Source organism: Pseudophryne corroboree, chromosome 4, assembly GCF_028390025.1.
Source record: "Pseudophryne corroboree isolate aPseCor3 chromosome 4, aPseCor3.hap2, whole genome shotgun sequence".
NCBI classification, from domain to species: domain Eukaryota; kingdom Metazoa; phylum Chordata; class Amphibia; order Anura; family Myobatrachidae; genus Pseudophryne; species Pseudophryne corroboree.
In genome coordinates this window covers 173,945,601-173,971,518 of record NC_086447.1, presented here as the reverse complement: position 1 = coordinate 173,971,518, position 25,918 = coordinate 173,945,601, and the positions used below count along the sequence as shown (strand labels likewise).

At 45.8% G+C, this 25,918-nt stretch overlaps 1 protein-coding gene and 1 pseudogene across 3 annotated transcripts in view; both read left to right on the top strand.

Annotated features, from left to right (window-relative positions):
- Positions 1 to 25,918, top strand: part of RYK (receptor like tyrosine kinase) — a 432,692-nt gene that overhangs the window by 117,666 nt on the left and 289,108 nt on the right. For all 3 annotated transcript variants that reach the window (XM_063915553.1, XM_063915552.1, XM_063915551.1), the window contains exons 3-4: positions 6,252 to 6,351; positions 21,511 to 21,645. In XM_063915553.1, the coding sequence (XP_063771623.1) occupies positions 6,252 to 6,351; positions 21,511 to 21,645 (235 nt within the window). The remainder of the gene's footprint in view (positions 1 to 6,251; positions 6,352 to 21,510; positions 21,646 to 25,918) is intronic.
- On the top strand, positions 4,673 to 4,791 carry LOC134913526 (5S ribosomal RNA; annotated as a pseudogene).

Genomic DNA, 25,918 nt, shown 5'->3' with positions numbered 1-25,918 from the left:
TAACTGGGTATAGTATCACGAGTTATACGGTGTGATTGGTGTGGCTGGTATGAGTCTTACCCTGGATTCAAAATCCTTCCTTATTGTGTCAGCTCTTCCGGGCACAGTATCCTAACTGAAGTCTGGAGGAGGGTCATAGTGGGAGGAGCCAGTGCACACCAGGTAGTCCTAAAGCTTTCTTTAGTTGTGCCCAGTCTCTTGCGGAGCCGCTATTCCCCATGGTCCTTACGGAGTCCCAGCATCCACTACGGACTACGAGAAATAGATTTACCGGTGAGTAAAATCTTATTTTATGTGTATAGAGATGTATTTAAAAGAAAATGCTGGTACGCTGTCTTGATTTATAAATCAATAAATACCTGTGATTCAAAAAATTATTGAATAATTTGTTAGAAACAACCACTAACTCCTTTTGCCAGTGATGTTTATACAGGGTTAAATGTATTGGTGTTGTAACATTCTTGGTGAGTTCTCAATTCTGTAAATCACAATGCAACATTTGTTGCTATATAGTAATGTGATAAGAATGTTGCGAACAACACTGCAAATACTCGGATGACCGTTTATCTGTTTGATTATTTATAAATATGAGGCTCTTATTGCCTTCAATAGCACCGGTATATGATGGCAAATTGTTCTTTAATATTGGGTATTATGGGGTGCCCCTATTGGGGTGTATGCTCACTAACCAATACCCCTTAATTGATATCCTGCTATTACAACAAAATCCTTGATAAAACTGTAAATTCACACAGTACTAGCTTAAAAATAAGCCTGCTTTAGCACCTCTTTATTAGATTATATAAGAAGGAGACATAGGATTTATATATGGATATTGATACTACTACAGATAATGCTGTCTTAAGTGTACAGCTAATCCAGACATGTATGATTCACAAATTGGTAATACCATCCTTACATAACCGCTATTTATTGTAATCCCAGTGATGTGTGCTCACAATTAATCAAACATGCCAAATTTTTCAGAGATATAAATGGCTGATTTTGATCTCATATATTGATGTAATAATTCCAGGACCTTTTGTTGCCTCAGTATCTGGTTGGTATTACAATGCGGCACAGGCACATATTGATAATTGACACTGATGTATATTGTGAAGCTTTTTACAAACAAACTTGATTTATTCATAACCTTCTTAATTGATATCCTTAATAAAAAATGCAAATTTGCCAAACAACATCTAAAAAAAAGCCTTTACAGTTCTGGAACAACATCATTGAACAATATCAACTTGTACCAGAGTGATGGGAAGAGAAGAGTATGTAGAAGGAAAGGAACTGCTCATGATCCAAAATATACCACCTCATCAGTGAAGCATGGTGGTGGTAGTGTCATGGAGTGGGCATGTATGGCTGCCAATGGAACTGGTTCCCTTGTATTTATTGATAATGTAACTACTGACAAAAGCAGCAGGATGAATTCTGAAATGTTTCGGGCAATATTATCTTCTCATATTCAGTCAAATGCTTCAGAACTCATTGGACGGCACTTCACAGTGCAGATGGACAATGACCCGAAGCATACTGCGAAAGCAACCAAAGAGTTTTTTAAGGTAAATAAGTGGAATGTTATGCAATGGCCAAGACCATCACCTGACCTGAATCCGATTGAGCATGCATTTCACTTGTATGTATGTATGTATGTATGTAATAAAGTTTTACTTTCACGGTGTGCGTGTACTGTTGATATTTTGGTATTTTTTTTGCAGTAGAACTACAGGTACCAGCGGGCCCGTTTCCCACCCGCATGCTGGTACTTGTGGTTCTCCAAGTACCAGCTTGCCGGGAGGCTTGCTGGGACTTGTAGTTCTACAAAAAACAATATTCTTTATTTTTGTCACTTGGCTATCAGCCCCCCATCTGCAGCCCTTGGATGGGGGGGGGCAGCCTCTGCCTTCATCCCTGGCACTTGGGTGGCTGGAGGGGGGGACCCCTTGATTTTAGGGGTCCCTACTCCTCCAGGGTACCCCGGCCAGAGGTGACTAGTTAGTGATTTAATGCCACGGCCGCAGGGACAGATATAAAAGTGTCCCCCGGCTGTGGCATTATCTCTGACTAGTGGAGCCCGGTGCTGGTGTTAAAAATACGGGGGACCCCTACGTTTTTTTTGTCCCCCGTATTTTTGGCACCAGGACTGGATGCAGAGCCCGGTGCTGGTTGTGAAAATACGGGGTATCCCCTGTCATTTCCCCCCCCCCGTATTTTTACAACCAGGACTGACTCAAAGAGCCAGAGGCTGGTTATGCTTAGGAGGGGGGACCCCACGCATTTTTTTTCCAGGAGTTTTTACACATTCCCACCCCTTCCCACTGAAAAACATGCTCTGATCTCTCCATATTATTTTAGTCCGTAAAAAAAAATTAAAAATATTCTTTAAAAAAATATATAAATAATACTTGTGGCTACTAATAGACAAACCAAGTACATAATCCCTTCTAATATAAATAGATATGCTATTAGCAATAAAAAAAAAACAAAAAAATATGTTTTACATTTTTTTTATTAGATCCCGCCAGCAAAATGAGGCGGACTGAAATTGACGAAAATTACTATCGAAAAGCACTGTTGTCGAATCGACATTCTTCAATTGAATATACTTTTGTCGAGAAGCCGCATTTTTACCTTTTGCAGACATGTCGAATTTGACAACTGTCGAATTGCAAAAAGTCGAATTTGAAACGGTCGTTTTTTTGTCAAATTACTGTATTGCATTGTCGAATAATTTTTTTTGTGTTGAAAATGCCCCGTTTTTCGGCATTTGCGTCAATTCGACCGCAATTGCATATACCCAATAGTCTGCTAATGTGGTATTACACAAAAACAAATGTACAGATGGCGCTTCAGTTCAAAGGTGCTGCAATCTCCCAGCTGGGACGGTTATCAATTTCCCAAAAAGTTCAATCCTAGTTCTATAGTTTTGCTGGGGTGCGCTCCCTGGGTCACTACGGGTACTATTTCTTTCTGTGGGAAGGCAAAGTTCTCCTCACTGGACAGTTTATCAGCAGTACTTCCTTGTTCTGGTATAACACGGTGTCCTCAAAGAAAGAATTGGTATATAGTGAAGTCCCGTAGGGTTCAAATGGATTATAAGAATTTACAATCACATATACAGTGTATCGTAAAGGAAATTTTAATCCGCCTGGGTGCGGCGGACCTACGTACCGGACTTAGTGGGGTGTCAGCAATGTCCACCCAATTGCGCTTGTAGTATCCCTTCCTTTAATCCTGTCGATTCCAATATTGGTTCTTCCCTAGTTCACCTTTACCTCTCCATCCAAGTGGGGGGTTTCCGTAAATAGGAAAAAATACCAATATAGTGAAGTATTGCTTGTGTTTAGGTGTAAGAATTATTTATTCATAAAGTGCAGGTAAATATAATAATATTTTAAAAATTAAAGACGTCTTGATCACAATAACAAATTTAAAATCCACCACAGATTAGTGGACCCACGTACCAGAGGTTGTAGGGTGTCACAGTGGCCCACCCAAACAGCGCTTGCAATGTAGCTCCCCGGGGTATATAGCAGCAATCAGCGTATTCCCTCTGGCTCCAGCAGGTCCCTCCAATCAGTCACCAACGCGTTTCTGCCCTCTGGGGGCCTTTCTCAAGGTGAAAGGCCCCCAGAGGGCAGAAACGCGTTGTGACACCCTACAACCTCTGGTACGTGGGTCCACTAATCTGTGGTGGATTTTAAATTTGTTATTGTGATCAAGACGTCTTTAATTTTTAAAATATTATTATATTTACCTGCACTTTATGAATAAATAATTCTTACACCTAAACACAAGCAATACTTCACTATATTGGTATTTTTTCCTATTTACGGAAACCCCCCACTTGGATGGAGAGGTAAAGGTGAACTAGGGAAGAACCAATATTGGAATCGACAGGATTAAAGGAAGGGATACTACAAGCGCAATTGGGTGGACATTGCTGACACCCCACTAAGTCCGGTACGTAGGTCCGCCGCACCCAGGCGGATTAAAATTTCCTTTACGATACACTGTATATGTGATTGTAAATTCTTATAATCCATTTGAACCCTACGGGACTTCACTATATACCAATTCTTTCTTTGAGGACACCGTGTTATACCAGAACAAGGAAGTACTGCTGATAAACTGTCCAGTGAGGAGAACTTTGCCTTCCCACAGAAAGAAATAGTACCCGTAGTGACCCAGGGAGCGCACCCCAGCAAAACTATAGAACTAGGACTGCTAATGTGGTATGACTACAGATTAAGTATCATTTATCTTATGATAGACTACAAGGATGTAAGTGCCTTTTTTAACTAGCACCTTGTGATTTGAAGGATCTGATATTTATTACCTTGAATTTTTTTCATTTTTTTCAGACCATTTGATTCATTAAACACAAAAATGATTTTATACTTGTCTCTATAACTCTTCAATTTTACACTCTCTCATCCAGTATATGGTTGTGCTCTGCAATGTTGATTCAAACAGAGACTTCCCACTGGACAGCAGAAGTGTAAAACGTATCTTTTTTTTTTTTTTTTCTCACTTTTTCTAATTCTTGTCTCCCACATTGGGCCATTGCTTCATTCTTCTATATATACACACTTTTTCAATATACACTCTGTCATCCAATACAGGTAATATAGGCGATTATCTGTGACGATTATCCATTATCTACAGTCACACTGCACTGGCTATGCCCGATCCCATCTGATCTTGGAAGCCAAGCAGTGTTGGGCCTGATCCGTACCGGAAAGGGGGACCTTCTGGGAATATCGGGTACTGTAGAATTACATAGGCTGAACTACCAAGACACCTGGGACAGCAGAAGTGTACCTCACCTTTTTCAATACCAATAAAATAGGCGCATGACACTCTCTCATTGCTCATTCGATGGCAGCAGATGAGTGAAGGCAGAAGTGTCCGGTATTCTTTCTGTTTTTCTGATTCTCAAAATTCTATTGTGATCCTTAATATTAATTCAGACAAACTTCACTTCCAACATATATCAATACGAACAGGTACCAACAGCATAAGAGCTGCTGATCGACGAGAAGAACAGCCCCATGTTTTTGTTCTATGTATGTGATACTTCAATGAATTCTATATAGGTCATAGATAGAAGAACAAAACACAAGAGTGTCGCTCTGATTAACATTACCTTGATCATTATTCACTCCAAAGGTGTCTTCATGTTATGACGCACAATCTGGTGCAATATATATGACTTGGATTGCACATATCAATAACTACGGGAAGAAACACTGGGAGTCACTTGTTTAATAATATTTTATTATGTGTTTTTGATTGTTTTGAAGTTTTTATATGACAGCATTAAATGTTAAGTTTTACTATATTCTCTATTACAAATAAACTTTTCTCATATTACGACTAAAGTGTGCCCCAGAAAGACCAAACAGTCTTTTGCCTTTATGCAAACCCTCTCAAAGTATAGTTTTTTTTTTTTTTTTTTTTTTTTCTGAACTAATTTCTGGGGGCACCGCCAACCAAACAATAATGAGGTTTTTGACCCATAGGGTCAACTCGATAATTGTACGTTGGTTCATGATATTATTTCTGTTCATGCTTTAGTATTTTGCATCCTATCCTGTGCAGATCCCAAAACCCCCTAAGTATATGGAACCTCTTGTAAAACACAATACACAAACAAATGCTTCAAAATATCAGTGTCTTTCTTCAGCAAGTAGATCTTACTAACGTTGGGGCTCCTTTACATTTGGATGCAAGTCCTTTTCATGACGCGCCTCTCAGACGTAGCAGTATATGTCCGCGCTGATAGGTGTTACTTTCACAATCTCCCTGACATGCTTTTACGAAAGTAGGCAAGTGTGAGTTTTACACAGCTGGACGCTGTGTGGGTTATTTCTCTTATGTGTATCTGCCACTAGATTCATATTTTGCTTTGCATTCTGGGTCCCTCGGCTTTATGTGTAGCTCAGGATGAGTCTTGGGTACGAAGACAGCCCATTACCTGCTGGTCACAATACTCGGCGTGGTCACTTTTTTACTGTACCCTTCCTCAAAGATTGGTGGGTGGGACGTGTTTTTATGTTTTTTGTTTTTTTATATATAATTTTATTCAAGTTAGTTGAGAGGATGTTTTAGTAGTTTTATCTTAAGCAGCATATCTGTAAAAATGTGAGGTTTTGTTTTTGGTTTTTTTTGCTTGCATTTCACTTGTTGTCTTTGTAGCTTTGTCCCTTATGCTGTTTTATGTTCCTCTTCTGCAGGTGGAATACAGACTAGGGTTTCATGTGGACAATCCTTTAGCAATGGACTTACCACAGACCAATATCTCAACGCAGGGGGATGTTCCCCGCTCCTTATCAGGTGAATTAGTATTTTAGAAGTTGCTTCTGCTTCCTAGAACTGGAAAATGAATATATTCACAGCTAATCAGTAAGGTGACACCTAAAGTAGGTATGAACTCTTAAAGGAGTCAATCCAGTTATCCACAAAGGGGAGAGTAGTTGCTGTTGAAATAGCTATTTGGATTGAGCCCTAAGATTTGTAGGGAAATCTTGCAGCGGGGACACCTAGTGGTAATATAAATTATTGCATATATTGGAATTATTGCATGTGGTGCAGTACGCCTAATGCTGGGCATACACGCTACGATTATCTGGCCGATTGGCCAGATAATTATCAGCAGATCGGCCAGATAATTGAAGTATGTATGCAGCCGACCAATATTTTTGGACTGATTGGTTGGGCATATTGGTTCATCCAGCATGTCCGTCCAACGCAATATTTTCGAAGCATCTGATTGGCCGCATCGAACAGTGTATGCCCTGTTCCTTCCTGTTCACATTAGAAGGAATGCAGGAATGTCTCCCCTGGTGGCGGATCACCGATATCGGGTGCCACACACTGAGAGAACTCTGTGTATGCCTGTGATATCGGCACTGTCTGAGGCTGCCAGATAAAATGTCTTTTCAGTCTGACAGGCATTTTATCCAGCCATGTATGCCCAGCAAAAGTGCCTAGTCTATTGATTCTATAGCGGTTTGTGGCTTCAGCCACAGAATGTTATATTTCTATATTATGGGAGTCTTTTGTTCCACTTTTTGTGGTTTGAGGCTTGATGACATCTCTACTTTATTTTATACTTTTCATGAGTTTACATGCATACTAGAAAAAAAATCTAATCTATTAATGTTTCATCTTGGATTATAGCAAATTTTACATGTGGCAATGCTAGTGAAACTGTAGATGTTTTCCAACTGTTGAATAGCTGTTAATTACTGTAATTAGAATTACAGTAATAAAAACAATGAATTAGGTATCTCAGAACATGAAGTGTGAGTTAAAAACTGTTACAATTCAACCCTGCCCATTGGCTTTCATGTGTCTGTAATACTATGCTTTTAGTATTTTAAGTTTGTTTTTGGTTTGTATTGTTCCCATCTGACTAGTCATGATTGCGGTTACTGGGCCTGATTCAGAGATGGGGTAACCTTATTGAGGTTACTGGGCCTGATTCAGAGATGGGGTAACCTTATTGAGGTTACTGGGCCTGATTCAGAGATGGGGTAACCTTATTGAGGTTACTGGGCCTGATTCAGAGATAGGGTAACCTTATTGAGGTTACTGGGCCTGATTCAGAGATAGGGTAACCTTATTGAGGTTACTGGGCCTGATTCAGAGATGAGCCTTAACGCAGTGTCTGGTATTTTCTCCTAATGTACATGTGCAGTAATATGCAGTAGGTCTCTGCCTGCCTTCAGTGGAAAACATACAGTATGAGAGACCGGCAGACGAGATGCCGGCTGTCACTATACCGACAACGGAATCCCAGCTTGGAGGCAGCGAGTCCCCTCAGAGGCTCACCGCGATCCATTCGCTCGCCAGAGGTTATATACCCACTCGGGTGGTGGCGTGGACCAAGTAGGAATAAAGGGCTGCGGATTGCGGCTGCCGGCATTTCACTGGCTGTTGGGGTTCCGGCGTCTGTATCCTGGATGCTGTGATACAAACAGCCGGTAGATTACCTGCATCCCCCTGCAGGCTGTGGTTTATCTTCTTGCTGTGCCTTTCTGCGCTTAGGGGCATATTTACTATCTGTTTATGCCAGTGTTTCCCAACCTCTATTCTCAAGGCACACTAACAGGCCAGGTTTTAGTGAGATCCATGCTTGAGCACAGGTGGTCAAGATAACTAATTATGTTAGTTATGATTATCCTTAAAACCTGGACTGTAAGCGTGTCTTGTGGTTGGGATTCCCTGGGTTATATAATCTATAATTATTATATAGTTATCGCAGCTATTTGCGGCAAAAAGATTATGGATCACATTGAGTGTATTAAAAAAACACCGGCTGGGGCTTCGGAATTAGCCTATTCCTGCTGTGTTAGATGTGGTCACTAATGCGATAACTTCTTCGGGACACCAGTGCTGTTCTGCACATCTACCGGTACCTTTTATGGAAAAGTAGCTCATAGGCTACAACGGCTAGCGCCATCTGGAGATGGCGTTGGCTACCAGGGTCAAGGCATTCCATAGCTTTGTAAGTTCAGCAAATAAACGGCACATATGGAGGCTGCTTAGCAATCTGAAACGGAGATCGCAGTAGATTTCTCTATCGTCCTAGTGGATGCTGGGGTTCCTGAAAGGACCATGGGGAACAGCGGCTCCGCAGGAGACAGGGCACAAAAAGTAAAGCTTTTTCCGATCAGGTGGTGTGCACTGGCTCCTCCCCCCACGATCCCCCTCCAGACTCCAGTTAGATTTTTGTGCCCGGCCGAGAAGGGTGCAATCTAGGTGGCTCTCCTAAAGAGCTGCTTAGAAAAAGTTTAGCTAGGTTTTTTATTTTACAGTGATGCCTGCTGGCAACAGGATCACTGCAGCGAGGGACTGAGGGGAGAAGGAGTCAACTCACCTGCGTGCAGGATGGATTGGCTTCTTGGCTACTGGACATCAAGCTCCAGAGGGACGATCACAGGTACAGCCTGGATGGTCACCGGAGCCACGCCGCCGGCCCCCTTGCAGATGCTGAAATCAGAAGAGGTCCAGAATCGGCGGCTGAAGACTCCTGCAGTCTTCAAAAGGTAGCGCACAGCACTGCAGCTGTGCGCCATTTTCCTCTCAGCACACTTCACACGGCAGTCACTGAGGGTGCAGGGCGCTGGGAGGGGGGCGCCCTGGGAGGCAAATGATTACCTATAATGGCTAAAAATACCTCACATATAGCCCTAGAGGCTATATGGAGATATTTAACCCCTGCCTAATGTTTCTAAATAGCGGGAGACGAGCCCGCCAGAAAAGGGGCGGGGCCTATCTCCTCAGCACACGGCGCCATTTCCTCTCACAGCTCCGCTGGTCAGGACGGCTCCCAAGTCTCTCCCCTGCACTGCACTACAGAAACAGGGTAAAACAGAGAGGGGGGGGCACATTTATGGCGATATTTTGATATAACAAAGCAGCTATAAGGGAGCACTTATTATAAGGCTATCCCTGATATATATATATATATAGCGCTTTTGGTGTGTGCTGGCAAACTCTCCCTCTGTCTCCCCAAAGGGCTAGTGGGTCCTGTCTTCGTTAGGAGCATTCCCTGTGTGTCTGCTGTGTGTCGGTACGTGTGTGTCGACATGTATGAGGACGATATTGGTGTGGAGGCGGAGCAATTGCCAAATATGAGGATGTCACCCCCTAGGGAGTCGACACCAGAATGGATGCCTTTATTTATGGAACTACGGGATAGTGTCAACACGCTAAAGCAGTCGTTTGACGACATGAGGCGGCCGGACAATCAATTAGTGCCTGTCCAGGCGACTCAAACACCGTCAGGGGCTGTGAAACGCCCTTTGCCTCAGTCGGTCGACACAGACCCAGACACAGGCGATGACTCCAGTGGTGACGGTGACGAATCAACCGTATTTTCCAGTAGGGCCACACGTTATATGATTTTGGCAATGAAGGAGGCGTTACATTTAGCTGATACTACAGGTACCACTAAACAGGGTATTATGTGGGGTATGAAAAAACTACCTATAGTTTTTCCTGAATCAGAAGAATTAAATGACGTGTGTAATGAAGCGTGGGTTGCCCCTGATAAAAAGCTGATAATTTCAAAGAAATTATTGGCATTATACCCTTTCCCGCCAGAGGTTAGGGAGCGCTGGGAAACACCTCCTAGGGTGGACAAGGCGCTAACACGCTTATCTAAACAAGTGGCGTTACCCTCTCCTGAGACGGCCGCACTTAAAGATCCATCAGATAGGAGGATGGAAAATATCCAAAAAAGTATATACACACATGCAGGTGTTATACTACGACCAGCTGTAGCGACTGCCTGGATGGGCAGTGCTGGGGTAGTTTGGTCAGAGTCCCTGATTGAAAATATTGATACCCTGGACAGGGACAATATTTTACTGTCGTTAGAACAAATAAAGGATGCATTTCTTTATATGCGTGATGCACAGAGGGATATCTGCACACTGGCATCACGGGTAAGTGCTATGTCCATTTCGGCCAGAAGAGCTTTATGGACGCGACAGTGGACAGGCGATGCGGATTCAAAACGGCATATGGAAGTTTTGCCGTATAAAGGGGAGGAGTTATTTGGAGTCGGTCTATCAGATTTGGTGGCCACGGCTACAGCCGGGAAATCCACTTTTCTACCTCAAGTCACTCCCCAACAGAAAAAGGCACCGACTTTTCAACCGCAGCCCTTTCGTTCCTTTAAAAATAAGAGAGCAAAGGGCTATTCATATCTGCCACGAGGCAAAGGTCGAGGGAAGAGACAGCAACACGCAGCTCCTTCCCAGGAACAGAAGCCCTCCCCGGCTTCTACAAAAGCCTCAGCATGACGCTGGGGCTTCTCAAGCGGACTCGGGGACGGTGGGCGGTCGTCTCAAAAATTACAGCGCGCAGTGGGCTCACTCGCAGGTAGATCCCTGGATCCTGCAGATAATATCTCAAGGGTACAGGTTGGAATTAGAGACAGATCCACCTCGCCGTTTCCTGAAGTCTGCGTTACCAACGTCCCCCTCCGAAAGGGAGACGGTTTTGGAAGCCATTCACAAGCTGTACTCTCAGCAGGTGATAGTCAAGGTACCTCTTCTACAACAAGGGAAGGGGTATTATTCCACTCTTTTTGTGGTACCAAAGCCGGATGGCTCGGTAAGGCCTATTCTAAATCTGAAGTCCTTGAACCTGTACATAAAGAAGTTCAAGTTCAAAATGGAGTCACTCAGAGCAGTGATAGCGAACCTGGAAGAGGGGGACTTTATGGTATCCTTGGACATCAAGGATGCGTATCTCCACGTTCCAATTTACCCCTCACACCAGGGGTACCTCAGGTTCGTTGTACAAAACTGTCACTATCAGTGTCAGACGCTGCCGTTCGGATTGTCCACGGCACCTCGGATCTTTACAAAGGTAATGGCCGAGATGATGATTCTTCTTCGAAGAAAAGGCGTATTAATTATCCCATACTTGGACGATCTCCTAATAAGGGCGAGGTCCAGAGAACAGCTAGAGATGGGATTAGCACTGTCTCAAGAAGTGCTAAAACAGCACGGGTGGATTCTGAATATTCCAAAATCCCAGTTAATACCGACAACTCGTCTGCTGTTCCTAGGGATGATTCTGGACACGGTTCAGAAAAAGGTTTTTCTCCCGGAGGAAAAAGCCAAGGAGTTATCCGAGCTTGTCAGGAACCTCCTAAAACCAGGAAAGGTGTCTGTACATCAATGCACAAGAGTCCTGGGAAAAATGGTGGCTTCTTACGAAGCAATTCCATTCGGCAGATTCCACGCAAGAATTTTCCAAAGGGATCTGTTGGACAAATGGTCAGGGTCGCATCTTCAGATGCACCTACGGATAACCCTGTCTCCAAGGACAAGGGTGTCTCTTCTGTGGTGGTTGCAGAGTCCTCATCTATTGGAGGGCCGCAGATTCGGCATACAGGATTGGATCCTGGTGACCACGGACGCCAGCCTGAGAGGCTGGGGAGCAGTCACACAAGGAAGAAACTTCCAGGGAGTATGGACAAGCCTGGAAACGTCTCTTCACATAAACATTCTGGAACTAAGAGCAATATACAATGCTCTAAGCCAGGCAGAACCTCTGCTTCAGGGAAAACCGGTGTTGATCCAGTCGGACAACATCACGGCAGTCGCCCATGTGAACAGACAGGGCGGCACAAGAAGCAGGAGTGCAATGGCAGAAGCTGCAAGGATTCTTCGCTGGGCAGAGAATCATGTGATAGCACTGTCAGCAGTGTTCATCCCGGGAGTGGACAACTGGGAAGCAGACTTCCTCAGCAGACACGATCTTCACCCGGGAGAGTGGGGACTTCATCCAGAAGTCTTCCACATGCTGGTAACCCGTTGGGAAAGACCAATGGTGGACATGATGGCGTCTCGCCTCAACAAAAAACTGGACAGGTATTGCGCCAGGTCAAGAGATCCGCAGGCAATAGCTGTGGACGCGCTGGTAACGCCTTGGGTGTACCAGTCGGTGTATGTGTTTCCTCCTCTGCCTCTCATACCAAAAGTATTGAGAATTATACGGCAAAGAGGCGTAAGAACGATACTAGTGGTTCCGGATTGGCCAAGAAGGACTTGGTACCCGGAACTTCAAGAGATGATCACGGAAGATCCGTGGCCTCTACCTCTAAGGAGGGACTTGCTTCAGCAGGGTCCCTGTCTGTTTCAAGACTTACCGCGGCTGCGTTTGACGGCATGGCGGTTGAACGCCGGATCCTAATGGAAAAAGGCATGCCGGAAGAAGTCATTCCTACTTTGATTAAAGCAAGGAAAGAAGTAACCGTGCAACATTATCACCGAATTTGGCGAAAATATGTTGCGTGGTGCGAAGATCGGAGTGCTCCGACGGAGGAATTTCAACTGGGTCGATTCCTACATTTCCTGCAATCAGGATTGTCTATGGGTCTCAAATTGGGATCTATTAAGGTTCAAATTTCGGCCCTGTCGATTTTCTTTCAAAAAGAATTGGCTTCAGTCCCTGAAGTCCAGACCTTTGTTAAGGGAGTGCTGCATATACAGCCCCCTGTGGTGCCTCCAGTGGCACCGTGGGATCTCAATGTAGTTTTGGATTTTCTAAAATCTCATTGGTTTGAACCACTAAATAAGGTGGATTTGAAATATCTCACTTGGAAAGTGACCATGCTTCTAGCCCTGGCTTCTGCCAGGAGAGTGTCAGAATTGGCAGCTTTATCTTACAAAAGCCCATATCTGATTTTCCATTCGGACAGGGCAGAACTGCGGACTCGTCCGCATTTTCTCCCTAAGGTGGTGTCAGCATTTCATCTGAACCAGCCTATTGTAGTGCCTGCGGCTACAAGTGACTTGGAGGACTCCAAGTTACTGGACGTTGTCAGAGCATTAAAAATATATATTGCAAGAACAGCTGGAGTCAGAAAATCTGACTCGTTGTTTATATTGTATGCACCCAACAAGATGGGTGCTCCTGCGTCTAAGCAGACGATTGCTCGTTGGATCTGTAGCACAATCCAACTTGCACATTCTGTGGCAGGCCTGCCACAGCCTAAATCTGTAAAGGCCCACTCCACAAGGAAGGTGGGCTCATCTTGGGCGGCTGCCCGAGGGGTCTCGGCATTACAACTTTGCCGAGCAGCTACGTGGTCAGGGGAGAACACGTTTGTAAAATTTTACAAATTTGATACTCTGGCTAAGGAGGACCTGGAGTTCTCTCATTCGGTGCTGCAGAGTCATCCGCACTCTCCCGCCCGTTTGGGAGCTTTGGTATAATCCCCATGGTCCTTTCAGGAACCCCAGCATCCACTAGGACGATAGAGAAAATAAGATTTTACTTACCGATAAATCTATTTCTCGGAGTCCGTAGTGGATGCTGGGCGCCCATCCCAAGTGCGGATTATCTGCATAAATTGTACATAGTTATTGTTAACTAATTCGGGTTATTGTTGAAGGAAGCCATCTTTCAGAGGCTCCGCTGTTATCATACTGTTAACTGGGTTTAGATCACAAGTTGTACGGTGTGATTGGTGTGGCTGGTATGAGTCTTGCCCGGGATTCAAAATCCTCCCTTATTGTGTACGCTCGTCCGGGCACGGTACCTGACTGGAGTCTGGAGGGGGATCGTGGGGGGAGGAGCCAGTGCACACCACCTGATCGGAAAAAGCTTTACTTTTTGTGCCCTGTCTCCTGCGGAGCCGCTGTTCCCCATGGTCCTTTCAGGAACCCCAGCATCCACTACGGACTCCGAGAAATAGATTTATCGGTAAGTAAAATCTTATTATTTGTTGCGGTCCCCCATAGATTAATTTGGGTAAATACTTAATGTTTGCAGGTACCCTGTGTATATGGGTATATTCAGGGGATTTTCTACAAACATTAATTAATAAGCAACTTAGAGACGCAGAACATTGCAGCGATGTTCATGCACCTAATAGGCCCTACACATGTTCGATCTCTCTGAAAGATATGAACGCTCTCGTTCATTAATGAATGAGATATCGTTCATATCTTTCAGTGTGGAGGCACAAGCGATGAACGATGCGCGGCCCCGCGCTCGTTCATCGCCGGTGCCCCGTTGGCTGTGCCTGCAGGCCAATATGGACGATCTCGTCCATATTTGCCTGCACTTCTATGGTGACGGGGGGGAGTGAAGAAACTTTGCTGCCCCCCCGCCGCCGGGTCGCCCGTCGGCCGTATCCGCCACTGGGCAGCTCGGCGGCGATTTTTAAATGTGTAGGGTCCTTTACATCCGATGTAGAGTGTAGGTATCCCGTAGATATTGAGGTGCATCAGCTGTAGGTGGCTCTTCCCCAGTGCAAGATTCGTATAGATGATGAGCACAAACACTGATCTTGCGTTACCTGTACGTTAAAAAAATAATATAAAAACATTGTGAATGTGTGGTGGTAAAAGAATAACATTAATTGTTTCTCTGACGTCCTAGTGGATGCTGGGGACTCCGTAAGGACCATGGGGAATAGATGGCTCCGCAGGAGACTGGGCACACTAAAAGAAAGATTTGGTACTACCTGGTGTGCACTGGCTCCTCCCTCTATGCCCCTCCTCCAGACCTCAGTTAGATTTCTGTGCCCGGCCGAGCTGGATGCACACTAGGGGCTCTCCTGAGCTCCTAGAAAGAAAGTATATGTTAGGTTTTTTATTTTACAGTGAGACCTGCTGGCAACAGGCTCACTGCAACGAGGGACTAAGGGGAGAAGAAGCGAACCTACCTGCTTGCAGCTAGCTTGGGCTTCTTAGGCTACTGGACACCATTAGCTCCAGAGGGATCGACCGCAGGACCCGTCCTTGGTGTTCGTTCCCGGAGCCGCGCCGCCGTCCCCCTTACAGAGCCAGAAGCAAGAAGATGGTCCGGAAAATCGGCGGCAGAAGACATCCGTCTTCACCAAGGTAGCGCACAGCACTGCAGCTGTGCGCCATTGCTCCTCATACACACTTCACACTCCGGTCACTGAGGGTGCAGGGCGCTGGGGGGGGGGCGCCCTGAGCAGCAATAATATCACCTTGGCTGGCAAAATAACCACAATATATAGCCCCAGAGGCTATATATGTGGTAATTACCCCTGCCAGAATACAGAAAAAAGCGGGAGAAAAGTCCGCCGAAAAAGGGGCGGAGCCATCTCCCTCGGCACACCGGCGCCATTATTCCCTCACAGTTCCGCTGGAAGGAAGCTCCCTGACTCTCCCCTGCAGTCTACACTACAGAAAAGGGTAAAAAAGAGAGGGGGGGGGGGCACTGATTTGAGGCGCAGTAAATATTATAGCAGCTATAGGGGACATAATTCAGTTAGTCCCTGCATTATATAGCGCTCTGGTGTGTGCTGGCATACTCTCACTCTGTCTCCCCAAAGGGCTTTTGTGGGGTCCTGTCTCCTTTAAGAGCATTCCCTGTGTGTGTGTGCGGTGTGTCGGTACGGCTGTGTCGACATGTTTGATGAGGAGACTTATGTGGAGGCGGAGCAGATGCCTATAAATGTGATGTCACCCCCTGCGGGGCAGACACCTGAGTGGATGGACTTATGGAAGGAATTACGTGCAAGTGTCGACTCCTTACATAAAAAATTTGACGACAGGCCAAATACGGGACAGCCGGCTTCTCAGCCCGTGCCTGCCCAGGCAATTCAATGGCCATCAGGGGCTCTAAAACGCCCACTACCTCAGATGGCAGACACAGATGTAGACACGGATACTGATACCAGTGTCGACGACGAGTCAAATTTAATGTCCACTAGGGCCATTCGTGGCATGATTGAGGCAATGAAAGAGGTTTTACACCTTTCTGATATAAACCCAGGTACCTCAAAAAAGGGTATTATGTTTGGGGAGAAAAAACTACCAATCGTTTTTCCCCCATCTGAAGAATTAAATGAAGTGTGTGAAGAAGCGTGGGCTTTCCCTGATAAGAAATTGGTGATTTCAAAAAAATTACTAATGGCGTTCCCTTTCTCGCCAGAGGATAGGTCACGTTGGGAAACTCCCCCTAGAGTGGATAAAGCGCTCACACGTTTGTCTAAAAAGGTGGCACTACCGTCTCCGGATACGGCCGCCCTAAAGGAACCTGCTGATAGAAAGCAGGAGGCTATCCTAAAGTCTATATATACACATTACGGGTGTTATACTGAGACCAGCTATTGCTTCAGCGTAGATGTGCAGTGCTGCTGCTGCTTGGTCAGATTCCCTGTCAGAAAATATTGACACCCTGGACAGGGACACTATATTGCTTACCATAGAGCATATAAAAGACTCAGTCTTGTACATGAGAGATGCACAGAGGGAGATCTGCCGGCTGGCATCTAGAATAAGTGCATTGTCCATTTCTGCTAGGAGAGGCTTATGGACTCGGCAGTGGACAGGGGATGCAGATTCAAAAAGGCACATGGAAGTTTTGCCTTATAAGGGTGAGGAGTTATTCGGGGACGGTCTCTCAGACCTTGTTTCCACAGCAACAGCTGGGAAGTCAGCATTTTTACCCCATGTCCCCTCACAGCCTAAGAAAGCGCCGTACTATCAGGTGCAGTCCTTTCGAACCCAGAAAAACAGGCGGGGAAAAGGCGGATCCTTTCTGTCTAGAGGCAGAGGAAGGGGAAAAAAGCTGCACCACGCAGCAGGTTCCCAGGAACAAAAGTCCTCCCCCGCTTCTTCCAAATCCGCCGCATGACGGTGGGGCTCCACAGGCGGAGCCAGGTACGGTGGGGGGCCGCCTCAAAAATGTCAGCGATCAGTGGGTTCGCTCATGGGTGGATCCCTGGATCCTTCAAGTAGTATCTCAGGGGTACAAGCTGGAATTCGAGACGACTCCCCCCCGCCGTTTCCTCAAATCGGCCTTACCGTCAATTCCCTCGAGCAGGGAGGCTGTACTAGAGGCAATTCACAAGCTGTATTCCCAGCAGGTGATAGTAAAAGTACCCCTACTTCAACAAGGACGGGGTTACTATTCCACACTGTTTGTGGTACCGAAACCGGACGGTTTGGTGAGACCCATTTGAAATTTGAAATCCTTGAACACATACATAAAAAAATCAAAGTTCAAGATGGAATCGCTCAGGGCGGTTATTGCAAGCCTGGACGAGGGGGATTACATGGTATCCCTGGACATCAAGGATGCTTACCTGCATGTCCCAATTTACCTTCCTCACCAGGAGTACCTCAGATTTGTGGTACAGGATTGTCATTACCAATTCCAGACACTACCGTTTGGACTGTCCACGGCACCGAGGGTGTTTACCAAGGTAATGGCAGAAATGATGATACTCCTTCGAAAAAAGGGAGTTTTAATTATCCCGTACTTGGACGATCTCCTAATAAAGGCGAGGTCCAGGGAGCAGTTACTGGTCGGAGTAGCACTATCTCGGGAAGTGCTACAACAGCATGGCTGGATTCTAAACATCCCAAAGTCACAACTGGTTCCTTCCACACGCTTACTGTTCCTGGGGATGATTCTGGACACGGAACAGAAAAAAGTTTCTCCCGCAGGAGAAAGCCAAGGAGCTGTCATCTCTAGTCAGAGACCTCCTAAAACCAAAACGGGTATCGGTGCATCACTGCACACGAGTCCTGGGAAAAATGGTGGCTTCATACGAAGCAATTCCATTCGGCAGGTTCCATGCAAGGACCTTCCAGTGGGACTTCTTGGACAAGTGGTCGGGATCGCATCTTCAGATGCATCAACTGATAACCCTGTCTCCAAGGACCAGGGTGTCTCTACTGTGGTGGCTGCAGAGTGCTCATCTTCTAGAGGGCCGCAGATTCTGCATACAGGACTGGGTCCTGGTGACCACGGATGCCAGCCTTCGAGGCTGGGGAGCAGTCACACAGGGAAGAAACTTCCAAGGACTATGGTCAAGTCAGGAGACTTCCCTGCACATAAATATTCTGGAACTAAGGGCCATTTACAATGCCCTAAGTCAGGCAAAACCCCTGCTTCAAAACCAGCCGGTACTGATCCAGTCAGACAACATCACGGCAGTCGCCCATGTAAACCGACAGGGCGGCACAAGAAGCAGGATGGCGATGGCAGAAGCCGCAAGGATTCTCCGATGGGCGGAAAATCACATAATAGCACTGTCGGCAGTGTTCATTCCGGGAGTGGACAACTGGGAAGCAGACTTCCTCAGCAGACACGACCTACACCCGGGAGAGTGGGGACTTCATCCAGAAGTCTTCCAACTGTTGGTAAACCGTTGGGAAAGGCCACAGGTGGACATGATGGCGTCCCGCCTCAACAAAACGCTAAAGAAATATTGCGTCAGGTCAAGGGACCCTCAGGCGATAGCTGTGGACGCGCTAGTGACACCGTGGGTGTACCAGTCGGTCTATGTGTTTCCCTCCTCTGCCCCTCATACCAAAGGTACTGAGAATAATAAGAAGGCGAGGAGTAAGAACGATACTCGTGGTTCCGGATTGGCCAAGAAGAGCTTGGTACCCGGAACTTCAAGAAATGTTATCAGAGGACCCATGGCCTCTACCGCTCAGACAGGATCTGCTACAGCAGGGGCCCTGTCTGTTCCAAGACTTACCGCGGCTGCGTTTGACGGCATGGCGGTTGAATTCCGGATCCTAAAGGAAAAGGGCATTCCGGAGGAAGTCATTCCTACGCTGATAAAAGCCAGGAAAGAAGTAACCGCAAACCATTATCACCGCATTTGGCGAAAATATGTTGCGTGGTGTGAGGCCAGGAAGGCCCCCACAGAGGAATTTCAGCTGGGTCGTTTTCTGCACTTCCTACAGTCAGGAGTGATTATGGGCCAAAAATTGGGTTCCATTAAGGTCCAGATTTCGGCTCTGTCGATTTTCTTCCAGAAAGAACTGGCTTCACTGCCTGAAGTTCAGACTTTTGTAAAGGGAGTGCTTCATATTCAGCCCCCTTTTGTGCCTCCTGTGGCACCTTGGGATCTCAATGTGGTGTTGGGTTTCCTAAAATCACATTGGTTTGAACCACTTAAAACCGTGGATCTCAAATATCTCACGTGGAAAGTGGTCATGTTATTGGCCTTGGCTTCGGCCAGGCGTGTGTCAGAAATGGCGGCTTTGTCGTGTAAAAGCCCTTATCTGATTTTCCATATGGATAGGGCAGAATTGAGGACTCGTCCCCAGTTTCTCCCTAAGGTGGTATCAGCTTTTCACTTGAACCAACCTATTGTAGTGCCTGCGGCTACTAAGGACTTGGAGGATTCCAAGTTACTGGACGTAGTCGGGGCCTTGAAAATTTATGTTTCCAGGACGGCTGGAGTCGGGAAAACTGACTCGCTTTTTATCCTGTATGCACCCAACAAAATAGGTGCTCCTGCTTCTAAGCAGACTATTGCTCGCTGGATTTGTAGCACAATTCAGCTGGCGCATTCTGCGGCTGGTTTGCCGCATCCTAAATCAGTGAAAGCCCATTCCACGAGGAAGGTGGGCTCATCTTGGGCGGCTGCCCGAGGGGTCTCGGCTTTACAACTTTGCCGAGCTGCTACTTGGTCAGGGGCAAACACGTTTGCAAAATTCTACAAATTTGATACCCTGGCTGAGGAGGACCTTGAGTTCTCTCATTCGGTGCTGCAGAGTCATCTGCACTCTCCCGCCCGTTTGGGAGCTCTGGTATAATCCCCATGGTCCTTACGGAGTCCCCAGCATCCACTAGGACGTCAGAGAAAATAAGAATTTACTCACCGGTAATTCTATTTCTCGTAGTGGATGCTGGGCGCCCATCCCAAGTGCGGATTGTCTTCAATACTTGTATATAGTTATTGCCTAACTAAAGGGTTATTGTTGAGCCATCTGTTGAGAGGCTCAGTTGTTATTCATACTGTTAACTGGGTAAAATATCACGAGTTATACGGTGTGATTGGTGTGGCTGGTATGAGTCTTACCCGGGATTCAAAATCCTTTCCTTATTGTGTCAGCTCTTCCGGGCACAGTATCCTAACTGAGGTCTGGAGGAGGGGCATAGAGGGAGGAGCCAGTGCACACCAGGTAGTACCAAATCTTTCTTTTAGTGTGCCCAGTCTCCTGCGGAGCCGTCTATTCCCATGGTCCTTACGGAGTCCCCAGCATCCACTACGGACTACGAGAAATAGAATTACCGGTGAGTAAATTCTTATTTTTTTATATTTACGATAACTGCAGGTACCAGCAAGCTGGGTAATGCCTAAATGTAACCTTTTATTAGCTTTCTTTTTTTACACTATAAAGGATACTAGTACATTGTTCCGAGTAATTATGGCACTGCTACTTCCATATTATTTACATATAAAGGGCTGTAGTATAAAAAAAAAACAAAAAAACCTCATATAGGAATTATTTCTTATGTCTTTTATTGACGTAGCCATCTCTCCTAACTATGTGCTCAACTAGTAAATTGAAATACAGGCACCCATGTGTATACATAACGTACAATTGGAAGACTAGACATGCCTGTAGGTGTGTGATTTTTAGTAATTTGGTCTATGTATTTTGAAGTAACACAAATATAGCTTTGTTTCAACAACCTAATAGTAGGTGCAGGGGAACGTGTGACCTGTATATTGTTAGTGTATGTTATACCCTTTCAGACCTAATTCAAAATTCCTAAGGTGTTTTTTTCTTTTTCTTCTGTGCATGAACGCGCATCAACTCGAGATTTAGGTAGGTCTTAATGCAAACGACCTGGGACTAAGTTCAGGGTCCCCGAATCTGCTCCTGACCAAGGTCATAGAGCTGAGACCTGGCAAATTTGCCGGCGTGCTAGACCTGGCAATTTCCTGATTCTGATGTCTGAAAAGTGGGTATAAGTGATGAGGTTGTGTGCTCAGACAATGATCATTTTCTTGCGTTGTTGTTGTTGTTGTTGTTGTTGTTGTTGTTGTTGTTGTTGTTGTTGTTGTTGTTGTTGTTGTTGTTTTTATTTTTTTTAATCCAAGTCTTTCATATGTTTCTAAATTGCCTGTACCTTTGCCCAGGTTAACTAGTAGCACACTAAATGTATGGACCCCCTTTAAAAAAAACATTCAGTATGTCATAAACAGCTTTTTATTTCTCTTGGCAGTGTTTCGAGTTGATCTTTTCTGCTCTGGGAAAATGGACTCCGAGGTCACGTTAGTCATGCAGCTCAACATAACAATCAGCTCTGCCAAAAACATCACAGTCCTTAATTTCAAGCGGAGGAAAATGTGCTACAGGAGTAAGTGGGAACTTATAGGGGCACTGTTCGAGGTTACCTGACTTAATTCACATTTAATGCGCTTTGCTTAGAGGTGTTTTTTATATTGATGAAGAAGAGAAGGTGGAGCTGAAAATTCTATAACTATCCAGTTTTTTTTTTTTACAAAATGTCCACAATAAAGTGAGTTTGTGTATTGTGTTGAAACTGTACAGTTTGCTTTATGTCCATACTAAAACACATGACCTACATATCATTCAGCCTTTGTTTTCTAATTGCTTGATATTGATGAGTGGTTGGGCTAAGTTAACCCTTTCTTACCAGCGAGAGTTTATAAAACGCCTTTCTGGGAATTTTGTATATCTGAATGGCCATTTGTATACCTCCATTAAAAATGGCCGTCATCTGTACACTTTCATTGGCCAGCTAAGTGTTTAGTCTGTTCCCCAACATCATTACTTTTATAGGCCCTACACACATGCCGATTTGTTTGAAAGATATGAACGATCTCGTTCATAAATGAACGATAACTCGTTCATATCTTTCAGTGTGGTGGCTCCAGCGATGAACGATGCGCGGCCCCGCGCTCGTTCATCGCTGGTCCCCCGTCGGCTGTACATGCAGGCCAATATGGACGATCTCGTCAATATTTGCCTGCACTTCAATGCAGCCGGGTGACAGGGGGAGTGAAGAAACTTCTCTGCCGTATCCGCCGTCGGGCAGCTCGGCGGCGGATCGGCCAGTGTGTAGGGCCCTTTACTCATTAAAACAAAGTACAATGTAGGACATCACTATAATGATAGGTACATGAGGCAAAATCAATGAAGATCTGAATCTGGTCTCTTGCCAGCCTGCATTAATAGATCTGTGGATACTGTGTGTAATGCTATAAAAGATAACTTGTAAATTTAATATTCGATTGGGAGCTTGATTCTGACCAGGGCGCACTCCGTGTGGAGTGTTTTACAACCATGTCTGCCTGGGTCCTCCACATATTGGTAGGTCATTTGTCTTCTGTACATACCTTTCTCTATTGCCATTTGTTACTAACCAGTATCATTGCAGAATAAATGAAAGCCAACATGTGACTTGCTGGGGTGGTGGGGGGGGGGGGGGTGGAGTTAGGGAATGGAGTCCGTTTCATTGTGCCCTGTAGAACTGTGGAAACAATCTGAACTAGTTGCGGATCTACAAATTGTGTCTTGTAATTAAAGGGTTAAATGTAAAAACTTCTACATGCATTTTGTGGCACCAGGATGGGTGAATTCCTTATTGATTTATGTGCTCAGTTAGTTACATGGCTGGTATTTTACATTCTCAGGTCAGCCAAGGATATAACTCATGTTCCTGGCATTCTTAGGGGCACAGTACTGACATTATGATGGGATGTGTAATTCAAGAACAAAATGTGTTGCCTGCGGAGATATCTCCAGTACATCTGAATGGATTACTGTTTCATCAGTGTCTGAAAGTTGATAGTGTTTTAACTTGTTATATTTTAGCTGTGTTGCTAAAGGCTGTTCTGTTGTTAATCCTTAAAGAGCCCGTAAAGCTACTCCTTTTTACAGTAACATATAGCCGGGGTTATCACTGGGCTGTAGAATACACCGGAAATAACCAGACTCCTCGTAAGCAGGCTGGAGGTAGTAGACTGACCTACAGCCAGGCAAATCTTCCTTCCATACATGCTATTTTATACAGGTGTTAGGGACGGCATTGTTAAAGCAGCTTCGTCTTGAGACTCTGTCCCACAGATGTAGCAGGAGCTGCAGAAGTCTGTCATGGCCGGAACGGTAGAAACGGCAATCTGCTTTATTTCATGGGTCATATGTTGACACGTTTGGAAGTTTAGAGTGTGGGGCATAAATAATATCACTAGCTGGTAGATTTGCAGTGGTGGCATTTATAAATAGGCTGCTCATATTCTGCACAGTGGGGGCAATTCAATTATCTCGCTTCCCCGCTCCTGCCGGCTTGCAGCTATTGAATTGGTTCTGTAGACTGGCTCACTAGCATCATTTCTCTTACGTCCTAGAGGATGCTGGGGACTCCGTAAGTACCATGGGGTATAGACAGGCTCCGCAGGAGACATGGGCACCTAAAAGAACTTTTCCTATGGGTGTGCACTAGCTCCTCCCTCTATGCCCCTCCTCCAGACCTCAGTTAGATCTTGTGCCCAGAGGAGAATGGGTGCACTGCAGAGAGCTCTCCTGAGTTTTCTGTGGAAAAATAATTTTGTTAGGTTTTTTATTTTCAGGGAGTCCTGTTGGCAACAGGCTCCCTGCATCGTGGGACTGAGGGAAGAGAAGCAGACCTACTTAACTGATAGGCTCTGCTTCTTAGGCTACTGGACACCCATTAGCTCCAGAGGGAGTCGGAACACAGGTCTCACCCTGGGGTTCGTCCCGGAGCAGTGCCGCCGTCCTCCTCACAGATGCCGGAAGATAGAAGCCGGGTGAGTATGAGAAACAAGAAGACATCTCAGGTGGCAGAAGACTTCAGATCTTCATGAGGTAAGGCGCGCAGCGGTAAGCTGCGCGCCATTGCTCCCATACACAACACACAGACAGCACCGATGGGTGCAGGGGGGGGCGCCCTGGGCAGCAATAAACCTCGTTTTTGGGCAATAAGGTGCGATTAGGCTGCGGAGGCAGCAAATAGATGATCCCCCGCCATTTTTGTGAAAATTGAAGAGGGACCGAAGGCCGCTGCTGGGGGGGGCGGAGCTTGAACCCTCAGCACTAACCAGCGCCATTTTCTCCACAGAGCTGCATGAGGAACGCTGGCTCCCTGGACTCTCCCCTGCTGAACGCTTCAGAGGTTGGAAAAAAGAAAGGGGGGGCACATTGGCGCGCAGTGAGTGGGAAATTGGATATGGATAGATATATATATATATATATATATATATATATATATATATATATATATATATATATATATATATATATATATATAAATAAAATATAAAAGCGCTATCTGGTTTTCTCTATCGTCCTAGTGGATGCTGGGGTTCCTGAAAGGACCATGGGGAATAGCGGCTCCGCAGGAGACAGGGCACAAAAGTAAAGCTTTCCGATCAGGTGGTGTGCACTGGCTCCTCCCCCTATGACCCTCCTCCAAGCCAGTTAGATTTTTGTGCCCGGCCGAGAAGGGTGCAATCTAGGTGGCTCTCCTAAAGAGCTGCTTAGAAAAGTTTAGCTTAGGTTTTTTATTTTACAGTGAGTCCTGCTGGCAACAGGATCACTGCAACGAGGGACTTAGGGGAGAAGAAGTGAACTCACCTGCGTGCAGGATGGATTGGCTTCTTGGCTACTGGACATCAGCTCCAGAGGGACGATCACAGGTACAGCCTGGATGGTCACCGGAGCCTTGCCGCCGGCCCCCTTGCAGATGCTGAAGTAAGAAGAGGTCCAGAATCGGCGGCAGAAGACTCCTCAGTCTTCTAAAGGTAGCGCACAGCACTGCAGCTGTGCGCCATTTCCTCTCAGCACACTTCACACGGCAGTCACTGAGGGTGCAGGGCGCTGGGAGGGGGGCGCCCTGGGAGGCAAATGAATACCTATTTTGGCTAAAAATACCTCACATATAGCCTCCGGAGGCTATATGGAGATATTTAACCCCTGCCAGAATCCGTTAAGAGCGGGAGACGAGGCTGCCGAAAAAGGGGCGGGGCCTATCTCCTCAGCACACAGCGCCATTTTCCCTCACAGAAAGGCTGGAGGGAAGGCTCCCAGACTCTCCCCTGCACTGCACTACAGAAACAGGGTTAAAACAGAGAGGGGGGGGGGGCACTAATTTGGCGTTAGAAATATATAAAAAAGATGCTATAAGGGAAAACACTTATATAAGGTTGTCCCTATATAATTATAGCGTTTTTGGTGTGTGCTGGCAAACTCTCCCTCTGTCTCTCCAAAGGGCTAGTGGGTCCTGTCCTCTATCAGAGCATTCCCTGTGTGTGTGCTGTGTGTCGGTACGTGTGTGTCGACATGTAGGAGGACGATGTTGGTGAGGAGGCGGAGCAATTGCCTGTAATGGTGATGTCACTCTCTAGGGAGTCGACACCGGAATGGATGGCTTATTTAGGGAATTACGTGATAATGTCAACACGCTGCAAGGTCGGTTGACGACATGAGACGGCCGACAAACAATAGTACCGGTCCAGACGTCTCAAAAACACCGTCAGGGGTTTTTAAAACGCCCGTTTACTTTAGTCGGTCGACACAGACAGGGACACTGAATCCAGTGTCGACGGTGAATAAACAAACGTATTCCTTATTAGGGCCACACGTTAAAG